At 44.4% G+C, this 16,948-nt stretch overlaps 1 protein-coding gene across 1 annotated transcript in view; it reads right to left on the bottom strand.

Moving 5' to 3' along the window:
- Nucleotides 1-16,948, bottom strand: part of TRPV6 (transient receptor potential cation channel subfamily V member 6) — a 78,810-nt gene that overhangs the window by 22,338 nt on the left and 39,524 nt on the right. The window contains exons 2-5 of the mRNA XM_048504571.1: nucleotides 8,073-8,170; nucleotides 7,269-7,391; nucleotides 5,288-5,428; nucleotides 906-1,004 (exon numbers count right to left, since the gene is read on the bottom strand). Of these exons, the coding sequence (XP_048360528.1) occupies nucleotides 906-1,004; nucleotides 5,288-5,428; nucleotides 7,269-7,391; nucleotides 8,073-8,170 (461 nt within the window). The remainder of the gene's footprint in view (nucleotides 1-905; nucleotides 1,005-5,287; nucleotides 5,429-7,268; nucleotides 7,392-8,072; nucleotides 8,171-16,948) is intronic.

Genomic DNA, 16,948 nt, shown 5'->3' with positions numbered 1-16,948 from the left:
TTTGAGCATTATTGAACATGGTACTTTGATACAAGAGCATTTATAGCTCATTGAACAAAATGTGTTTTTTCTTTCTAAGAGGTGAGGCAGCAGGACTAGGCAGGCACTAGGATCCAGGAGGACCATTCTACAACAAAGAAGTTCTGACATATTGAGTTCTGAGGCAGAGGAAGATGTCTTGTTTGGGAATCCCTGCCATGGTGCCTTTCAGCACCATGGTTCCTGCCAACCCTTTTTGGGAACCCGTCAAGTATTTTAAGAAAGTGGGTGGGGTCAGGAAGGGCTTATCCCCAGCAAGGCTTCTGATTGACTATTGGAGAGTTGATTGGCTGTACAGATTTTAAAAATGTTGCTTTGTCAGCAGCTGTCACCATAGCAAATATCTACACTGTGTTACTGAAATTAAGCTGTGGTGATCATTTTGTGGCTTTCTCAGCCTCCAGGGTGTAGGGAGAGAAAATGGAGTCCGGGGAAAATGGCACCTCACCCTGCCCTGCCCCCATCCTGCCCCCCCCCCACTTACTTTTTTCTGCTGGCTGAAAACAGCTTTCTGCCAGCCAAAAACAGGCCTGGCGAGGTGGGGTGAGGGGGGAAGGGGTCAGGGTAGGGTAGGGCAATTTTCTGACCCCACTGGCACACACCCAGTACATGGTGCTCCCCTGTCCCCTTATAGCTACACCTCTGTTCCAGCAGCACCTATTTTGTGGCAGCCATTTTGTTGATGTGCCCCCCACCCCATGCTGTGTCAAAATTCCAAATGTGCCTGCCAGCTCAAAAAGCTTAAGGACCCTCGGTCCAGATACTGTCAGGTTAAGCAGACAGAGGACCACAGGGCAGGGAATCCACAGAACCACCCTCTCTTCCAAAGCACATTCCCTGCAAGACCTCCTTGGAAAATTTCATACCTAATGAGTCTCTCACTCTGGTGTCGGCACCATTTTCAATCAGTAGTTGTATAATCGATTCACTTCCTGCACAGGCTGCAAAAGATAAAATGTGCTCTCCTGAGGAGGAAAGAGGAAAAAAGGTGGGGGAGATTAAGTAACACAAATAACATCAAGGGTTCAATCTCAGATTGCATGACAAAGGATGGGGGCAGGAGGCAAAATTCACAGGCCAAAGTTTCAAAAGCCCCTATCAAGGATATTCTTAAGATTAAAACTGTACACTGGCTAGAGAGTTCACTGGCCCATTTAATTTCCCATTAAAAAGCTATTTCTCTGTGTGGTGATGCAGTTACATTTCCTGGCCATCATCCTGGGAATTGCTTGTCTGGACTCTGGAATGTCGTCTAATAGAGACTCCTAGTGGGCACAGGGAAATGATGGCCATAATAATCTGTGGTGTAGGTGTGCCCATTGTCTGTGGTTGGTGGGCAAAGGCGCAACCTTTCGGGGCAGGGTAGAACTCATTCTGAACTGTGCTTTTCAGTGCTTCACCTGTAATATTTCAACTTGCGCTTCTACAATTTTAGCAAGCACGACAGGCTAGCCCCTGCCTTAACCCATTTTACCTCATTTCAAAAAGTCAGCTGTGTTAGCAAGCAGGGCTGGTTCTCTTCCAAGACACCTGAGCACCTACTTGAGATGACATAAAGAGGATTCTGACTCACTGTCAGTGGCAGCATGCAAGGAAGCAACAGATACACCCTTCATTTCCCGCTCCCCTCAGACCCCTACCATCAGCTGGGTCCAAATGATGAAGTCCATGTGGTGCTAGCAGCACCGGTGGGGCTTTTCTTTTTCTTGCCTACCAGTGGCAGCAATGGGCATAACCTAGGCTGGCATGGTTACCCACATTGGCAACTTCCAACTGTCAAACTCTGTCCCCTTCCACCAACCGATAGGGCAGTGAGGGAGAAACTGGGGAGCATAACTGGAAGTGACGTCACCCTGTTGTAGAACACACTAGAGCTAGGGTTGCCAGGTCACTCTTAGCAACTAGCAGGAGATCTTGTAAAGGAGGGAATGGGGGCAGCGATCACTTCCAGTGCAATAAGAAAGCTCTGGCCTCACTCCAGGGGACATTCTAGCACTTGCCTCCAAAACTGTATGGTTCCCATAGAGTTTTGTGGAGAGTGATAGAGCATGACGATTGGGCAAAAATGTTTTAAATTCAAAGCTACTGCATGGCATTCAACCTTTCACACAGCTTATCCAGCACATATTTACAATTTTAAAAGGACTTTTCTATTGAGTTATGACTGCATGGCAAGCATCTAGATAAGACATACAAATAATTCAGCTTTTAAGAGACATTTCTCAATGGGGGGGGGAGGAAAGTGCCCCTAAGTCACAGCTGGTTTTCAGGACAACAGATGTTCTGAAGTGGTTTGCCATTGCCTACCTCTTCATAGCAACTCTAGACTTCCACCAACTGGTTTCGCTATCTAGGTCTGGGCCAATGAGATTTCCTCCTGAGCATACATGCAAAGGATCACACCTCAAATGTGTGAGAGCCCTCCTTGACAATACAAGGCTCACCTGTTTCCCCCTTTTTAAAAAGCCTTTTTAAAAAGAGGGGCTGGTCTAGAATAAAAACCAGACATCATTAATCACTACACCCAGACACCATGTCCATGACCACACTCTTAGGACACGAAAACATATATTCTTACATTGTGAATACTGGTATAAAAATATTCTCTGCTCACATTTTCATGGAGCTTCATAACCGCTTAAGAAGGCAAAGCTTGAGTGTCCAATGCTCAGCCACAGGAATGTGATAAAGGCAGCAATATTATTCTGCAAATTGTTAGGACTGAAAAAAGGCAATGGAATTGCCTGTGGCAAAGAATCCACAGGTTGCCTCAAACTGGGCCCCACTAGGAACAAGTTGTGGCTCAATGAGTGGCAAAAATTTTATCTGGGCAATACCGACATGGTGAGTGCATGGCCGCCCACCTGCGCACTGTTCAAGGAACATTGGCTGGAAGTGACATGATCGCATGCACATGCCAATCACTCCCTCCCTGTCATCTGGTCTGCTTCCACCTGCCCAACAGGTAAATGGTGGCAGATAGCAGCAGGAATCATCAGGAGATTGTCTGCCTTGTAGCAGGCACCTGGAAACCCTAACTAGAACATCCTGTAATGTGGTGACGTCTCTCCCTCTTATGCATCTGGAAGTAACATTGTGGCATCATGGAATGCCATTTGGTTCAGTCTTCCCTGTCCCCAGTCACCTGTTGTCAGCTAAGGAATGGCAACCCTAGAACAGCTTACACTAAATATTGCCCCCCTTCCCCCACGCCAGGCCCATGCCACCACCAGGCTGGGTCCGAGCTAACCCCTGGGGGCACTGTTAGTGCCACTGATACTTGACTTGGTCTCTGGAATAACAGTGACAAGCATCATAACCGCTTGTGGCATCAAAATAATTGTAACCACCCCTGGCTCAAAGAGATTAAAAGTCCAACAGCAGAGCAAGATAAATGCCCTTAACTCTCATTAAAGGATAACCTGTTATGTTTCAAAAGAAGACTGAAAGACTCGAGTGCACATTTCCCTGTGAATAGGCCCGGAAACCAATTTCCACAAAAACAGGTAGATGAGAGGGCCAAGATTAGAAGACACACGCCTCTTCATGCTTTCTCTCTCTCTCTCTCTCAAGTATGGCAATCTATTCTGAGGGAAAATTAATGAAGATTGATTACCCAAATGCTTGAAAATTGATGTACTAAGCACAGCTTGATTACAGTCTGACATAACGGCAACGGGGGAATCTTGTCTCAGCACAGTGGGCTGAATCCTCAGCTCTGTGGAAGTTAGCTGGAAAATTCCAATTGACATCCACTGGAGTTTCAAGCTCTACCAGCAAAAACACGCCTCTTAATAATGACAACAACAACACTCCAAGCAGACCAGGGAATTTAGAAATAAAATAATTTGCTACATGCTTCATACAGCAACATTTTTTTTTGCTGAACTGCTGAAGAAGAGAAGAAATTCTAGTGTAGCACAGATGCTAATCCATCTGTACATCTCAAGTTATATCCCTTTTATACTATTTTAATGGCCATGGTTCTCCTGTTCCACAAGAAATCTGTGAGAAATCTCTAGCCCTGCTACTCCAAAGTACAACTCCAGGATCCCTTAGGGCATTACTAATGTACTGACTTAAGTTGGTGGCCTAGAACTTCCTCCAAAAGCTTGAGCTGTGAAATCTCTGGCTAAAATTTGACCTTAGTCACTGAAGTGACTTGACAAGCTGCAAGTCTCAGGCAGCTATCTTCCATTTGGGGAATAGTAAACACAAGAAGCTGCCTTACACAGAATCTGACCATCTACCCATCCTCCCAAGTGTTTTGCCATTCTCGTAAGAGCTATCTTGACAAAGTAATTGGGGATTTATTTGATTCAGAGCGCCTGTTTTTAAAGCCAGGAGTCAGACCTAGAAAAAGTGAAGAAATAATAGTAACAGATGAGGCCCCTGAGTTTGTACAGAACACCTTTTCTTTAACACCAAGTCACAAACAGTTGTCAAACATCTGAATTCACAGTATGGTGACATCACTTCTTGATACTCACCTGGCAGCGTGGACATGGTGTGGCATGATGACTTACACACACACACACACACACACACACACACACACACACACACACACACATTCATCCCCACTGGCATTCCTGTTAATCACAAAGCTATCTTATCAGAATGGCTCTGGAGGCTAGAATGATGCTACAACATGAAATCCCCCCAAAGCAGGATATTTAGCAGCTCCTTCTTCACTTTCCACTCCTTTTGCTGGTATTTCATCCGCCCCTTCAGCACGGAGGGACACCTTGAGTATGTCACTCATCCATCACACAGCACACACCAGGGGCATGGATTTCATAATCAATGCCCATCTCCTCAAACAGAACAGTTTTTCATCGGAGCCAGCTCACATGTTTGAGCCAGAGTCACAGAAAACCAGGTCTGATCCCATAACTCATGGTGGAAAGCAAGATTGCACTTGTCCCCCACCCTCCATCTGGTGATTCTGCAACACATCCAACAATTGTTCATGTCCCCACACAACTTGGCACCATTTTTCTTGCCTCAGTTCCCATAGCAGCCAACCCCCACATACATCTAGGATTCCCAATCTCCAGGTGGGGTCCAGGGATCTCTTACAGCTTACAGCTGATCTCCAGACTACAGAGATCAATTCCCCTGGAGACAGCGGCTGCTTTGGAAGGTGGATTCTATGCTGTAAGATACCCTACTGATCACCTCCGAAAAAGAAAGCCCTGAAAAAGACAATCCAGTCAGCAGGCAGTATTTGGAACTGCAGAACTACCGAAATAGATGAGGTTGTCACTCCTGCGCCTGAAGACGTATCCAGTGGCTCGTGGGCTGTTAATATCTGCCCCCTTTTCAAGCAGAGCTTTCACCAGACTCAGGTTTTTGTTCACCACAGCAATGTGAAGAGCCGTCTGCCCTGCAGGTCACAAATGGATGCTTAGTGAGCTTCATGGCATGGCAAAATTGAGAGAAAAGGCATTTTTAAAAATAAAAACCACTGGACTAGTTTGGGTAAGGACTTCTGAGGGAGGGGATATCAGCAGATTTTAAAGCGGAGCTGCTCTGGTAAGATGAAAAGGTCTATAGTCTTCTTGCACTCACTGCAGCCTCCTAGCACCTTTGGAAAAGAATACTATCCACGCAAGATGTTCTTTCCATAGGAAGGTTTTACTTTAGCAGTTGCAAGGTTCCACAAGTCTATTCTATACAAGACTATAAAACTATACAGAACTATTCAGCAAGAACAAAGTTGAACTCACATTGAACTCACACTGAACTTAGACTCAACTCAGAACTTAGCATATACAATGCATTGCTTATACATCCAACAAGGATACTTGTCCCCACCCTGGCAACAGCCTCTCATTGGTCTAGAGTCACAGCTGAACTCATCAATCATGTTAAAGGTTAACTGTAGATACTTCTCGTCCCTAGACTGGCTGTCTCCAGCCTTTTTGTTGGGCAAACTTCTGCTGACTAGAAAATTACCCTTTTGTGAACCTTTCTTTTTATATATACATATCATGAAATAGGAGTCACCTTGGCTGATGTGAAAAACATTTAAAACTATGTGTGGAATACGCACATACACCATTCAGGGGTTGTAAGATGAAAATGGCAATATAAAGGGAGTGAAAAACCCTGAAAGGGCACCCTGGTATATGATCTCTATAGCCTTGCCCTGCCCACAAGAATGTTGCTGACAAGTGAATACAAGATTGAGGCATGCCATTAATGACAACCTGTGGAGACACAGTTGCACACTAATTCTAAATTGTGGCATGAGCAAATGGACAAGCACACACACACACACAGGAAGCTACGTTATACTGCATTAGACTATGAAGATCAGAAATGTCCGCTCCTGACTGGTACCTGAACAGAATTGTCTCATAAAACACCTTTATGTCTCTGTGTTTTTTTGTTTCTTGATGGAGCACTTCACCAAGATATCGTATATCTGTATTCCTACAGAAAATTGATTAGAGATTATGTGTATATAATAGGATTTAGTTATATGAAAATCATGAAGAAACACCCCCCCCCCCCCCACACACACATACATAAAGGCGTTTTATGAGACAATTCTGATCAGGTCCCTTTTTTGCACAATGTTATAATTAGCAACTCACAGCTCTTGCTATGCCAATTCTCCAGTGTTTCTCTTACTCCTGACTGGCAGCAGTACACTGTGGTCTCAGGCGGAGGGTCTTTCACATCACCTGCTACCCGGTGATGCTGGGCATCACCTGCTAACTGGAGATGCTGGGCATCGAACCTGACACCTTCTGCATGCCAAACAGAAGCTCTATCACTGAGCCCTGGCTCCTCCCCCATTAAACTTGTAGTTTGTAGCTGAGCACAGGATTAACCACAGAAGATAATTACAGAAGATGGAGCAAGGTAGAGGCTGTTTTTACCTCAAAGCTTTTGCCCAAATACCAGAGCATTCCGTGTCATTGGCAATGTGATCCCAGTGTTTGCCGGAAGTGACATCACCGTGTCACCAACAATGACATTGCCATGCCAGGACAGACCTCCCCCCACTGCCAGTAAGTCTAGCTGCCTAGCTGATCAGTAGCAGGGGACAAAGGGCAGCCCTAACTCCTATCCTGCCATAGAAGCTTGCTGCAAGATCTTGGGCCAGTTGCTGTCCATTCTGGCAAACAGACCACCAGGCAACCATTTTGCTGAATTCTTTTTTTACCTTCCTCCATGGTAAAATATGATTCCCATCTTCCTTTTCAGATCCTTACCTGCATACATGTCCGACATCATAGCTTCGTTCACAAGGTCTGGTGCTGCGTTCATCAAGAGCTGGGCAGCTTCAACACTATCGTACAAAACAGCGATATGAAGAGCCGTTTCGCCTGCAGCTCCTATAAAGAGCATGAAATGCATAGAACATGACGCATACCATTCCACTGATGTGCTGAAAGTCCTCACAAATTCGTTTTGCACGATCTGTCAGGAGTTTTGATTATGCCCCTTTTCTGTTGTGGATGATGATTGGAGTTTTTATGTAAATACCGGTCTGTGTGTGTTGGTTTCCTGTATACTGTGGGGCCCAATTGGTGGTTGGGTCTGCGAAAGACCATGATGCCAGCCACAGATGCAGGCGAAATGTTGGGAACAAAATCCACCAGACCACGGCCACACAGCTCGGAACCAGAACCAGTTGAATCCGGTCGTGAAAGCCTTCGACAATACATTGTTCTACAGATGTTCACATGTGCACTTGCACACTGGTAAAACACCAGACACACATACCCCAAATTAATCTATAATAACATCAAACATTTTTTGCAATGTTTCGTTAGCGCATATGTATGCTTTGGCAGTGAAAACTGGTAAACTGACTACACCACGCTGCAGATTCACAATGGCCCATACCAAATTTAGCTACTGAAAACTACAATGGAGAATTCCTAATGGACTGATTCTTCTTTGGAAACAAGATCTGCATTGGGAGCTCGGGGATCTGGGAAGTTCAGGGCCCAAGGAATTGGGAAGCAATCCTTTCCCTCAGTGTGCCCGGTGTAGGTAATGCGGATCAGTACCTCTCTCGTGAATGTCACAGATTTGACTTGAAAGCAATTTCTGGAGGGCTTGGACATCATTCTCCTTGGCAGCCGAGAGGAGAGGAGACTCCCAAATCCTGAAACATGGAGGGTGGGAAGAAAGCAAAGTCTTAATATTATAGATCTCAGCCCTCATGATCTTCTGAAGATCCAATACAACAGAAAAGCTGTCTTTCAAAACGAGGTCAAGTGTTGACTCAGCAAGTCAGCTTAAAAAACGCCCAATAGACACAGATGGACACATGGAAGAAGCTCCCTTTTCAAGAGTTTGCCCTCAACCCAAGGCCAGCTGCTGGGTATTTCATACAAAGAAAATGCAGCTCTTGAGAACTGGCAATAATTTCACAAAAGACATAAAACGCTCAGTCAGCTTAAGCTTTCTTTATTCTCGCAGGATCTGCTAGCAGCATAAACTACCATCAGGGAAAGAACTGAAATGTGATTTCAGCAATATATGCAATAAACTTTTCAGTTACATTTTGTGCCACTTTCGAAAGGAAATGCAAACTGTATCCACAAATATTCACAAACTATACAAACTGTCAATAAGGCCAAGTTTTAATACACAAATTTATGAAACTGAATGCATGATGTAGTCATCCCATGAAAATTGGCTTGGAAAATTTCGGAAGATTTGGCCCCACTGCCTGGGGAGGGTAGAGTTTGACGAGGAGATACCATAGAGCCGTGGTGGCGAACCTTTGGCACTCCAGATGGTATGGACTACAATTCCCATCAGCCCCTGTCAGCATGGCCAATTGGCCATGCTGGCAGGGGCTGATGGGAATTGTAGTCCATACCATCTGGAATGCCAAAGGTTCGTCACCACTGCCATAGAGTCTAGGATAAATAGAAGTCTTAGAATGACACCACAGTCATTCTAAGACTTCTATTTATCCTAGACTCTATGGTATGCCCTTCCAAAGCTGTAATTTTCTTCAGAGGAACTGATCTCTGTAGTCTTGAGATCAAGTGAAATTCCAGAAGGACTCCAGGTCCCACCTGGTGGCTACCAACCATTAGGTTTTCTAGGGTGTGTGGTGGGCGGGTAGGTGAACTGGCAGCAAACTGAGGCCTAGGCCTCTCTCATCAGCAGTACAGTGACATTACTTCCGGTGTGCACCAGAAGTGAGATCATCCCATTGCCACTGCCCCGGGACTGCTCTTATATTTGTGCAAAAACTCTGCAGTAGAAGCCATTTTGGACCATAGAGATTTGCCTGAATAACGAGTGTTCATGAGGGTGCTGGTGATGTGATGACATCACTTCTGGCGCACGCCGGAAATAATGACGTTGCTTCATGGCTAGCAACAGAGACCTAGGCTTCAGTTTGCTTTTGGTAAGTCCCCACCGCACCCCCAGCCATCATCATAGTTTATTTACGGTCATTGACCAGGAAGATCCAAAAGAATTAAAATCATAAAATTTACAGATATTACAAATATACAGATTAAAACAGTTAACAAAGTGCAGATAATAGGCCTCAGGAACTCAGAACATCAGCTCAAGATAATGAGTGGAATGTCAGTCTAATAATAATTAATAATAAGGATTAGCTGGCAGAGCCAGTAGAGCTCTGTCGGGCCTTCCTGATTTTACTTGATATCCAGGCAAACTTGGCAACAGAATACGTTAGATTTTTATTGGTGTCTTTTAACCTTTTCTTTCTTAGCCAAAGGAGAGTTTGTCTGGTCAAAGGACAGAAGCATCCAACAGAAGTATCTCATCATAGTATGAACATTCAAATAATATACGTTCCGAGTTTTCAACACCTCCTATTTGACAGCTGCAAATTCTACCCTCAGTTGGTACTTTGTTATAAATCCCATTGGTATAATTAGAATCTAAAGGGCTGCTATAACGGAGTAGGGCTGTAGGCTCTTTGATAGTTAACGTTAAACAAAGAAGTAAGATAAGGCATTATTGAAAGTTTATTCAGCATTATCTTTTACTGAAAAATTAGGGTGTTTAAGTTTATCTCAGATAGTGTTGCCTCTCATCATATCTATGCGATTCTAAGTTTAACAAGATCCCTAGCTCTATCGTAATTCATGCTGGTAATTAGTTGTTGAGAGAGTCCATAATGTGATAGTTTCCGTAAAACTGCTCTCCTAAGCCAATGGGAACAATATGTCCGTGACAAGACAAGTTCTTGGTAAGACCCCCCCCTCTGGCAATAGCATAGCCTGAGCCAATATAGTATAGAGAGTGTCCATAGTTTTGCTTGTACTGAAATTAGGCCAGTCTCTATACGCAATGCAGCGTTCGAAATGTTGTTTGGGAGCTGTATACCCCCAGCCATATATGAGCCAGTCCCTGGTAAGAAAGAATTCTGAAATAGCCTTGGAGATTGATAAAGGCAGCTATAGGGGAGCATGACACCCCACCTGGCTTTGCGATTAACCAGCAAGGCCTTCGAGTGAGAACTTGTATTGTCTGTGGTTAGGGTTGCAAAGATCCAGGTGGTCGTTGACTGTGCCATCACAAAAAAAAAATAGTGAAATATGTTCAGTGTTGGTCACTGAAAGAATGCATTGAACTAAAGGTGTAAAAAGGGACCAACTGTGAGCAGTCCTATGCTTGACAAATGTTTGTGTGTAAGTATGTCACTTTAATGACCCAATGGCAATATATTTTATTTATTTATTTATTAGATTTATACCCTGCCCTTCCCCAAGGGGCTCAGGGTGGCAACAACAGTTAAAAACAAACAATAAAATCATAAAAATTTCAAAACAGCATTGCTGAAAACCAATATCAGATGGCGGCTTACACTGTTCAGATATATCCCTCCCTTCCCCCCCACCAGGAGGCCAGAAAAGGATGTTAAAAAGATGTTAACCTGGCTGGCCATCAGGGAAACCTGGTGGAATAGGTCCATTTTACAGGCCCTGCTGAAATTACTCAGGTCCCGCAGGGCCCTGATCTCAATCGGGAGTATATTCCACCAGGTAGGGGCCAGGACCAAAAAGGCCCTGGCCCTTGTCAAGGCCAGCAGGATAATTTTGGGGCCAGGGATTGCCAGGAGATTCCCCTCCGAGGAGCGGAGGGGCCTACTGGGGCAGTATGCCAATTATTTGGTAATAGAGAAGATTTACTCAAGTTTACTGTTAGTCACACATTACCAAGATATAACCTGGCCCGGCAGCATGTACTGCACGTACATGTTCAGTGTGATGCAAGGGATGATTTTTGACAATTAAAATACATGCAACAAGGTCCTCTAAATATAAAAACAAACTCCACTAAAAGATTGGCGGGGGGGGGGGGGATCCAGCAGAGAACAACCCCACTCCCAATACAGGAGCATCTAACAAATCCAATCCAGGTGCCAATCAATCCTCTCAGGAAGAATTTAAAATAGGGGAGCTGCTTTAATTTGACTCTTGTCAATAAGGCATGATAAATTCAAAAGATTTAATCTTTGCTTGTTTCCCAAGTTGGATTTTGAAACGGCAGATTGCCAACCCGCCATGACTGGGAACGTGAGGAAAATGTCAAGAACCAAAGCACAGCGTGAATCAGTTCCTGTGCTCGCACACCGCCAGGGATTACCTCAATTAAGGAAAACATGGATCTGGTTAGAGGGAGGCAGGTCAACCAGAAGAAGGATGTGGTTCCAACCGGCACATTTCAGCCCTTTTTAATTAAAAATGTCAAGCCCAGTTCCAGAACATGCCCTCAAAATTAGGAAGTTAGCACCACCCTCAAGGTAGAAGCTTTGGACTCACCCAACTAGGCTGGCATAGATTCCTGGCAAGTTTTTTTTTAACCTTTGCTACATCTGGCAGGAAACTTGGCTTCTATTCATTGTACAGATGAAAAAACGAGCAGACATGTCCACACAAGAAAACAGAACTTGATGAACAGTGTCAAAAAAAATATCTGGAGGAAAGGGGTCTAGACATTATAGAAATTATTGTAATTATCTGAAGGATTAGAAAAATAACAACATAAAAGTGCACATTGGAATAATATATTATTTTAAACCCAGAATTTCTGCTTATTTTTGCTGTGACAAACTAACAATGTTTTGTTATGCAACGAATATCGCAGACACAATATTCATTCTGATCAAAATCTGGGTCTGGCTTCAACTAGAAATGGTGGCATCAGATCACTGTTACTGCGCAGCTTCTTAATCTCTACCAAAGCAGGGGCAATTCTGTGCCTAGTAACTGGGAATTTTTCACAACTTGGGAAACATTTATTGTTGCTAACCAGCTAATTTTTTTATACGTCTGACTCACAAAACAGTATCTGCATAACCAGTAGTGATCGTGAAGCCCCAGGGAATGCCAGATAATGTTGTAGGATTCACCCCAAATCTTTCCAGTTCCGCCATGGCGACTCCCCTGATTCAAAAGATCCTGCCCTCGTTTTTGCCTTTGCTGACTTGGTTTCATGCTGTCCTGACTCTTCTTATTGGCTCCATGTAGCTGCGCTAGACAGCACTTCTGACCCACCAGTGGCTTGTCTTTGCTGTTTAGCAACCAGAATCCCACTCTCACCTACCTGTTCTAAGTGGGAATATCTGGGAATTTCTGAAAGCCCAAATGTCTTGAGTTTTTTTTTTAAAAAAACCCCATTAACTTGTGCTCCACCCTCTCCCAATTTGCCACCCCAAGCCTCCCCTTTCAACCATCTCCCACCCCAAGCCATTCCATTCAATCCTTCTCCACCTCAACCCTCCAGAGGCGTTCCTCCTATTGGGCAAAGTGGGCAGTTGCCCTGGGGGCAGCCCTGAGGGGGGGCACAGGTTTGTTTGTGGGATGTTTTTGTATTTTCAATGTTTTTCCATTTTTGGCCTGTAGAGGGCGCAGTTTTTAGGCTAGCAGCACCAAAATTTCAGAGATGTTTTGGGAGATTCTCCTGATGCTATCAACCAGGTTTGGTGAAGTTTGGTCCAGGGGGTCCAAAGCTATGGACTCCCAAAGGGGGTGCCCCATCATCCATTGTTTCCAATGGGAGCTAACAGAAGATGGGGGCTACACCTTTGAGGGTCCATAACTTTGGACCCCCTGAACCAAACTTCACCAAACCTGGGTGGTATCATTAGGGAAGTCTTCTAAAGATACCCTGAAAGTTTGGTGCTGCTAGCTTAACAATTGCACCCCTGCCAGCAGGCACCTTCCAAATTTCCCCAGATTTTCCTTTTAAATCCCCCCGCCTTTGACATGGATTTAAAGGGAGAATCTGAGGTCCCCAGTTTAAACATTGAAAGTGATGCTGTTTCAGGGTGGGTGAGAATCAACCCCAAAATAGCATCACTTTCAATGTTGTTTAAACTGGGAACCCAGGATTCTCCCTTTAAGGTGGATTTAAAAGGAGAATCTGTGCTCCCTAGTTTAAACACCATTGAAAATGATGCTGTTTGGGGGTGGATTCCAGCATCACTTGTTTAAACTAGGGAGCCCAGATTCTCCTTTGAAACATTGAAAGTGATGCTGTTTTCCCCAATTGGGGGTACTGGATACAACACCATAAAATGTTTTCATAGCAGTAATAAAACATGTTGAAAGCATTTTGAAAATGTTTTCAAAAAATTATTTCTGCTGTGTGGCATGGCTTATTGCTGTGCTCAGATTTGTGAGTTGGGGCATGTTCTATAATGTGATGGTGACTTTGAAATAACCTAGTGTAAAAATCATTGCTTGGTCACAGTGGGGAAGGGTGGCTGCCCATGGGGGGCGCCAAACTCCAGTTTGCCTAGATACGCCACTGGGCGTAGCTACAAGGGGGGGTGCGCATTGCATTGGGCACGCACCTGGGTGGGCATCAAACTCAGGTTTTGCCCAGGGCTCCAGTTTGCCTAGTTATGCCACTGCCACCCTCACCTGCCACCCTCACTCAGACCCCAAACCACTCCTTTCCACCTTCCCCCTATCCTCGCCTTCCTAAATACCCCAAGTCAAACCTCTCCCACCCACCCCCCAGGCACAAATCTAGACCCAAGCAAGTGTCGCACCGTGAGCATGGGTGGGTTGGGGGCTGCTACAGGCCCAGTAGAGCCCATTGCGGGGGGGGGGGATGCTTCTTCTTTGACCCTTTGCTTGGGCCCACAAGGGGCTTTGCTGCTAGTTTTGCATATGCCACATAGGAAAAAATACTAATGTTGTCACTGTTGCAGTTTCAATCATTTTTAAGCAGACGCAAGTCTTCCTGGCTTCACTGGGGGTACTTTCAAGTAAGACAACACAGGAATGTGTTTTGTGATCCTTGACCATCTCCTTTTTGCCAACTGGGAACAAATGCTCACATTATTCATTGTGCCTGGTTTTAACTTGTACTGCATTTGTCTGATTCTTTTTTTCTTTTTTGTAATGGCCCATGGCAAAGAACAAGACTATAATTACTGGATTATGTCATATATAAAAACACCAAATTAAAAGCAGATTATCACAGATTAAAACAAATGCCAAAACCCTGCCCTTTATATGCAAACTAGGGCTGCCACCATTGATTGATTGAATTCATGTCTACCCTTCTTGTTTCCCAGTAGTGACCCCAAAACACCTGACATCATTTTCCTCTCCTCTGAGGTAACTTAGGCTAAGAAAATGTTACTGGCCCAAAATCACACAGCAAGCTCCCATGGCACATGTGGGGATTTGAATCTGCTTGTCCCAGATACTATGGTAAAAGAATTTGGGGGTTAGTGCGCAAGTAGCAACACAAAGAATTTGCACTAAATATAGGCTCACCTGTAATACATCAATTACAACATCCAGGAAAAGTGTGTTACAATTGTAGACTCATAGTTATGAAACTCAAACAACATGCACTATCATGCTCTCGTGGCAAAAATTATTAAGTAATGGAATACAATTTCGAATGCACACTTTATGCTACACAATAACCTACAATGGAGTGATATTAACAAAATATCCCACGGAGCTAGTCAGTCCTCCGGATAAAATGCAACCTTGAATACAGACTTCAAAGTCTTGTGGTTGGGTCAGATGAATATTCTTGTAGAAAGTTACAGAACGTAATTGTTTCAAGTAAAGTTTCAAACTGGACAGTGAACTGCAAAGCTTTCCTCAAACAAGTTGTCCTGGAAGGTCAAGGTCGGATTTTATCCGGAGGTCCAACTAGCTCTGTATTGCACTACTTCATCATTTTTGCCACTGAAACCATGGTGAGGCATATTGTTTGAGTTTCATAACTATGAATATATAATCATAACACACTTTTCCTAAGTGTTGTGATTGATGTATTACAGGTGAGCCTATATTTAGTGCCAATTCTTTGGCCACTTCCGCACATACAGAATAACGCACTTTCAATCCACTTTCAATGCACTTTGCAGCTGGATTTTACTGTGCGGAATAGCAAAATGCACTTGCAAACAATTGTGAAAGTGGATTAAAAGTGCATTATTCCGTATGTGCGGAAGGGGCCCAAGTGTTGTCCCAGATGCTAGTCTGACACTGCTAACCACTACACCGCTCTGGCTGTCAGCGCTTGGTCAGCTCAATCACACTGGCTGGTTTCCATTGACTGGAAACTAGCAGAAAAGCGATGGGGTGAGGATGAGACGACTGACCAGAAGTGACATCACCATATTGCCATGATGCTGTAGGATACCACCCCCTGTAGGTGAATCCTAGAGTGTCGGAGTACACGGTAATGCCATTTCCGGATACTAGAAGTGGGGTGGCACCATTGTTGTGACTTTCACTTTCCCACCTCTGTTCTGCTAAGCAACAGCAGGCAGAATGGAAAGGTAAGAACTCTGGGTTAGGAAACTCCTGGAAATGATTTGGGGGTGCAGTCCGGGCAGGGTACCCTTTTGGGAGGGGAAGGACCCCAGTGGGGTGTAACACCATAGATTCCACCCTCCAAAGCAGTCATTTATCTAGGGGGAACTGGCCTTTATAATCTGGTGATCAGTTGGCAGCCCTAATTAGAAAAGCCCAAGTCCTATGAGGGATGTTCCCAGATCCCATGCAATGTCCAATCAGCACAGCCACTCAGAACAGCAAAATGTCCTGAACTGATCCTAAAGTGTCATGAAGCCTTTCAGTGGCAACCGTGGAACTAGCAATTTAGTCATTATTCTCTGTTTTTAAAAAACACAAACATTTCATATCCAGTTTTTAGTAATGTTGGAGGCAATGGATGTTTCCAGCATCTTAGAAATAGCCCATGAGTCAAGTTGGCATTTGAACTTCAAGGTGAGAATTCTGACATGAACTTGTCCACCAAATTTCATGGTGATCTGATTGGTGAGAATTCTGCAAGGACAGAAAACTGGTGGGGATCTTTGATCCTAGCCATCCTCCTGTCCCAAACCATCTTGGCCGATCTCTGCTTATCTTATCTCTACTAAGCTAATTATTCTGGCTTTTTCTGCTCTCATTTCGTCTGCACAGAGCCAGGATAGGTAAGCTAAGCATCAGCAAACAGTGGGGAAAGCTTTCTCTGCCTCACGCTGGGGCCACTCCCAAATTCTCAACAGCCACAGCACAGCTTAATATGCAGCTCCTTTTCATGCCATAGATATAATGTGTGGCTTGGTCTCTCCATCACAACAGCTTGAGGCTACAGTGCACACCTTCCAAGCCACTAAAAAAGTAGCCCTGTACACACCTGCAGTGTGCATCCTTTCTTCTGTTGGACAACAAACGCAAATAGTTGTATGCCCTGGGAAAACAAAACGCCTTAAAGGCTAACAAAATATATTCCAGCATGAAGACTAACAAAAACCGATACTTATGTTTAAACACTTCTGATGATCTCACAGGGGTTCCATTACATTCTCCACTAGTTCTGCACCAGTCATTTGGAGCTCACATACGTGCATATGCATGCAGATCCTTCAAGTGACTTTTCAGTTTATGACTCTTAA

The sequence above is a fragment of the Sphaerodactylus townsendi genome, linkage group LG07 (genome assembly GCF_021028975.2).
Source record: "Sphaerodactylus townsendi isolate TG3544 linkage group LG07, MPM_Stown_v2.3, whole genome shotgun sequence".
NCBI classification, from domain to species: domain Eukaryota; kingdom Metazoa; phylum Chordata; class Lepidosauria; order Squamata; family Sphaerodactylidae; genus Sphaerodactylus; species Sphaerodactylus townsendi.
The sequence above is the reverse complement of the archived record's forward strand: the minus strand, read 5'-3'. Positions and strand labels throughout refer to the sequence as shown.